A 6000-nucleotide genomic window follows, 5' to 3' on the forward strand; every position below is an offset into this window, starting at 1 on the left:
TCCATAAAAAATAATATGAAGGATTCGGAGAATCCTTAAATTACAACCCTTGCCCTGAGGGCTTTGGGGGAGTTGTAATCCTCAAAGACCTAATTTCCAGAACTTAAAACTACATAACTTAAAACTCTTGCCCTGAGGGTTGTGGGGGAGTGTCCTCCTCAAAAACATATTTTCTGTCTGGAAATCAACTACACTGAACAAAATGGCTATCCCAAAAGTTTGATTGGATGTGTTTGGGGAAATTATGTCCGTGGGGGGGGGGGGCTAGTTGCCCTCCAATCACTTTCGACTATTAAAAAAGGGCACTACCCTTTAATTTCCAATCGAATGAGCCTGTTTTGAAGTTTCTACGACACAGCCTTCTATAAAAACCTTATGTGCCCCCAGGACATAACTTAAAACCCTTGCCCCGAGGGTTGTGGGGGAGTGTCCTCCTCAAAAAAATATTTTCAATCCGGAAATCAACTACGCTGAACAAAAATGGCTATCTCAAAATTTTGATTGGATGTGTTTGGGGAAATGAAGGGCGTAGGGGGGGGGGCTAGTTGCCCTCCAATCACTTTTGACTATTAAAAAGGGCACTATCCGTTTGAATTTCCAATCGAATGAGCCTTTTTTGAAGTTTCTATGACAACGCCTTCAATAAAAACCTTATATGCCCCCAGGGGATAACTTAAAACCCTTGCCCTGAGGGTTGTGGGGGAGTGTTCTCCTCAAAAAAATATTTTCTATCTGAAAATCAACTACGCTGAAAAAAATGGCTATCTCAAAATTTTGATTGGATGTGTTTGGGGGAATGAGAGGCGTGGGGGGGCGCTATGTGCGATCCAATCACTTTTGACTATTCAAGTTGGCCCTAGCGCTTCGAATTTCCGATCGAATGTGCCTATTTTGAAGTTTCTACGGCAATGCCTTCTATAAAAATCTTATATTCCCCGAGGCCATAACTTAAAACCCTTGCCCTGAGGGTTCTGGGGGAGTGTCCTCCTCAAAAATATATTTTCTATCTGTAAATCAACTACGCTGAACACAACGACTATCTCAAAATTTTGAGTGGATGTGTTTGTGGAAATGATGGCCGTGGGGGGCTAGTTGCACTCAACTCATTTTTGACTACTAAAAACGGCACTAGCCCTTAAATTTCCAATTGAATTAGCCTGTTTTGAAGTTTTTTTGACTAGGCTTTCTATAAAAACCTCATCTGCCCCCTAGGCGTATCTTAAAACCCTTACCTTGAGGGTATTGGGGTATTGTCCTCCTCAATAATATTTTTTCTATCTGGAAATCAACTACGATGAACAACATTGCTATATGAATATTTTTATTTTATGTGGGTGAGGAAATGATGGGCTGGGGGGGGGGGGGCTGGCTAGTTAGACTCCAATCATTTTTGACTATTAAAAAGGGCACTAGCCCTTTAATTTCCAATCGAATGAGCATGTTTTGATGTTTCTACGACAACGCCTTCTATAAGAACCTTATATGCCCCCAGGGCATAACTTAAAACCCTTGCCCCGAGGGTTGTGGGGGAGTATCCTCCTCAAAAATATATTTTCTATCTGGAAATCAACTACGCTGAAGAAAATGGCTATCTCAAAATTTTGATTGGATGTGTTTGGGGGAATGATGGGCGTGGGGGGGGGGGGGCTAGTTGCCCTCCAATCATTTTCGACTATTAAAAAGGGCACTAGCTCTTTAATTTCCAATCGAATTAGCCTGTTTTGAAGTTTCTACGATAACGCTTTCTATAAAAACCTTATATGCCCCCAGGGCATAACTTAAAACCCTTGCCCTGATGATTGTGGGAGAGTGTCCTCCTCAAAAATATATATTCTATCTGGAAATCAAGTACGCTGAACAAAATGGCTATCTGAAAATTTTTATTGGATGTGTTCGGGGAAAGGATGGGCGTGGGGGGGGGGCTAGTTACACTCCAATCACTTTCGACTATTAAAAAGGGCACTAGCTCTTTAATTTCCAATTAAATGAGCATTTTTTGAAGTTTTTCGTACAAGGCCTTCTTTAAAAGTCTTAGATGTCCCCGGGCTATTGCTTAAAACCCCTGTCCTAAGGGTTTTGGGGGAGTGCCCTCCTCGAAAACATATTTTATGTCTGAAAAGCAAATACGCTGAACGAATTGGCTATCCCAAAATTTGTGTTTGGAAGTGTCTGGGGAAATGATGGGCGTTGGGAGGGGGCTGGTTGCCCTCCAATCATTTTTGAATATTGAAAGGGGCACTAGAACTCTCGATTTCCAATCGAATGAGCCCCCTTTGAAGCTTATACGACGACCTCTTCCATATGAAGTGCCTCTGGGAAAAAAAAATAAATAATAAAACATTGGAGCCGTATGGCCTTTCTATAGGCAACGCTACAGCGTCGACTCTGACTAGTATTTGTGAAGTCACAGGCATGTCAGACCTGCCTTTGCTACATTTCAATACTAACTTACTCTAAACTATTAATGTTTATTGTCGTTAGTAGGACCTTTAAAAAAAAAACCTCTGATGTGCCAAACTTTAAAGTGGACACCCCATAAACTCTACGTATCAAATTAATGTCCCTTTGTCTCTAAAAAATCCTTTGTAATTTAAGGCTTTAAACTTCTTTTGGTTTAAGAGTTGTGTCTTTTAATGTGTCAAAATATTGAACTATTTTGTCATTCCAGGCTCCAGATAAGGAAATTGCCCTGATTTTCTGTGGGGACTTCAACAGTTCTCCCTCAAATGGTGTCCTCGAATTAATGCAAAAACAGCACATTTCTCCTGATCACAAGGATTGGAGCTCAAGTAGGTCAACATTTTTATTTATTTATTTAATTGCCTTCTTGGCCCTCTGTTTATGTTTTGGCTTACTCGAGTGTAGTAATAGTACCACCTACGGTAAGTAATAGTTACGTCTATGATCAAGATGAAATCTATCATGCTTAGTTGTTCATTTCTAAATATCAATTTGTTCAACGTAGCAGAGAGCCACAATGATCATAACAGTGCCAAGAAAGACACACACAAAACACCCAGACATTGTGACATAAAGAAGACTTAGATGTTTTTTAGATGTTATTTTAAATATTGCCTTTAATATCATATTAAGCATTTGTTATTGTTTATTTATTTTGTAAGGAATTTTTTCCAAGAATTTTTTCCTGTATATATATATATATATATATATATATATATATATATATATATATATATATATATATATATATATATATATATATAATATGGCTGTCTCCAGGCGGGGGGATATCACCTGGTTTGACCCCCCCCCCCCAACATGTTTGTCTGACTTCTACAAAAGTAGCAAAAATATGTGTAATACATGTCCACGAGAAGTCCACGAGGGCTGTATCCAGGATTTCTGTTCGGGTGGGAAGTTTTACAGAAGGATTTTTTGTTGGGGGGGGGGGGTACAAATTTACTTTGAAAAAACGCATAAAATTTGTTTATATTCATTTTTGTTATGTTTTAAACGAGTCAGACAAACATTTTGTGGAGGGGGTCAAATACCCTACCCCTCCCTCTGAATACGGCCCTGCACATAACACTTATCAATTAAAATAAAGTACTAAATCTAAGGATTTAGTACAATTTTATTCTATCAATTGTTCATTCTATTAACTTAATCATTAAAATCATATTTAGAAAACAATCCGTTCTTCAACAGTCTTTAAAATTCACTCAAATCTCTACTGTTAATGTTCTCATTTGATGAATTCCCTAACTTACCCCCTCTAAAAACAAGATAAAACCCTGACCTAGTCATAACCAAATTATTAACATACATGGATCAAATATTTAGCTGTACTAGGAGGATAAAATGTCAAAATTCATTGATACCAGTAGTGATAATTTTTACTGATTATGAAAGCGTTTTTTATCCAGCAGCTATTCATGGGACTCCAAGCTTCTCCTCTGAGGGGATTTCCACACAAAGTAATTTCCGCACACTATTAGAATAACAAAGTATCAGTAAATGTGTATAACGACCTTGGTTGGTGGCTCCCAGTAGAGCCTAGTGTGGAATGGGTATTTACTGATACCAGCAGTGACAAGCTTTACTGATTATGACTGATCATTTGTCCAGCAGATATACAATGGGCTTTCCAAATTTTTCCTTTGAGTGCGCTCTATAAAAATAACACAGTATCAGTAAATGTGTATAACGACCTCAGCGGTGGATCTGAGTAGAGCTTTGTATGGAATAGGGGTGTTTTCTTTTCCTTTTGTTGGATTATTCTGGTGGATCTTATTTTTGTATAAAATCTAGAAGAAAGTTTGTCATGTATGCTTACGACGAAGAGGCAAAATTAAATCTTGTATCAACTATACCGACGATCTCAGATTAGATAGGAACAGCGCAGAGGACAGTAATAGTGCCGTTAATTGTTTTGATAAGTAAGGAACAATCTGGGACTTAAATATTTGACGAAATCCAATGGATGAATGAATGAATTTATTGAAAACCCGTCAATTTACCTAAACACACCAAGCCTCTAAGCCTCCAAAAGCTCACTGTCCAGGCAAGCGTCGCTTTTGGTGACTTGATACTAAAACTAATTAATTAATTAATTAAGGCTGATACCTCTCCAACAATTCCTGCAATTGCCAACAATTCAAAATTCCTGCTGAACATTTGTAATTTTACAATTTAATCTTGGTACATAAACTCTTATGTTCAAACCTCTAAGTACTTGCCTTGTATTTGAAACATTTTAACGCGTGCAATGTGTCTGTGCCGTATAAAACTATTCTGCTAATAAGATCATTAATCCATGCGTTATTATTACTGTTGTCATTTTTTTTTATTACTGTTATTGTTTTAGATGTCGATGAAGCTGTTAAAGATCTCCTTCTGATTAACCCTATAAGGATGGAAAGTGCATGTGGCACGCCTCTTTATACAAACTACACTGAGGGATTCAAAGACTGTCTGGACTATATATTCTACCAAGCGAATAGATTTAAAGTCAGTCAGGTAGTTCCACTGCCAAGTGAAGAAGAGCTTAGTGCTAATGTTGGACTTCCTAGTGTTGTGTTTCCCTCAGATCATGTTTCCTTAGTGGCTGATCTAACTTGGGCGACAAACAAAGGCTCATGATTTTGTACGAAGTTTGCGTGCTAACTTTGGCAAATTAAGTGAATGTTCTTGCTTTAGCTATGTATACAAAAGAAATTTGAATTATTTAGAAGTTACTTATCCCTGAATTCTTTTTTTTAGCAGCGGAATAAAACAAAATTTAATATATATCTGCTATTTTATTTACGCATTTAATCCAAATTAATACGTCAAAAGGCTTCTAACTTGTAAATAGGTAAGATTACCGGTACATATAAATCGACCAGTTTTGACTCAGAAATCAATGGTGCTTAGGAATTGACTAGTACTTAAAAAAGCATTTAATATGCAGGCTAAAGTGATGCAGATCACCAAATTGCAATAATGATGAACTACTAGAACTAGCTAGGAAATTTGAAACAATAGACTTAACATTTTGTAGTCCTAATGAAGTTTTAACTGCAGCAGTCAGCAGTCAACACATTAACCATGATATGTCACAAAGCCGAACTCACTGGACACAGATGCCGTAGTCCAGCTACTGGCACTAACGCAAGCAACAGTACAAGGTGGAGTGCCTAAAGTCATCATTGGTGTTGTTTTTTTCCTTGGGAAAACCAGTTTCGGAATTGAGTTTCCAAATGCTGAAACACAGGCAAGAATCGTCACAGTCTGTCCTATGTCTGCAGAAGTTGCCCTTCCAACTTGACCGACTCCCATATCAGCAACAAGCTTTTTCGATTTTTGTAAAGTGGTCAAGCAACTCTCATCCGTGTTTCATACTCTGGGGAGAGAACGGATACCTGGGTACAACAGCAAGCATCTTGGAGAAGATTCTAACATTGTATGTCTAGGCATAAAATATATAGCTCTAGGTTATATAAAAAAGTTTGGTGATTCAGTAGGTTTTCCATTAGGCTATCTTAACATGTCAGTGTG

General features: G+C 37.9%; 1 protein-coding gene across 3 annotated transcripts in view; it reads left to right on the top strand.

Moving 5' to 3' along the window:
* The window catches only part of LOC148944303 (2',5'-phosphodiesterase 12), a 104263-nt gene extending 99019 nt beyond the window's left edge, over positions 1-5244 (top strand). For all 3 annotated transcript variants that reach the window (XM_089100772.1, XM_089100771.1, XM_089100773.1), the window contains 2 exons: positions 2669-2789; positions 4829-5244. In XM_089100772.1, the coding sequence (XP_088956898.1) occupies positions 2669-2789; positions 4829-5103 (396 nt within the window). In that variant the 3' untranslated portion in view covers positions 5104-5244. The remainder of the gene's footprint in view (positions 1-2668; positions 2790-4828) is intronic.
* The last annotated feature ends 756 nt before the right edge of the window (positions 5245-6000 follow it).

This window comes from Artemia sp. Qi Xiang Cuo, chromosome 14 (assembly GCF_049724085.1).
Source record: "Artemia sp. Qi Xiang Cuo chromosome 14, ASM4972408v1, whole genome shotgun sequence".
In the NCBI taxonomy this organism is placed as follows: domain Eukaryota; kingdom Metazoa; phylum Arthropoda; class Branchiopoda; order Anostraca; family Artemiidae; genus Artemia; species Artemia sp. Qi Xiang Cuo.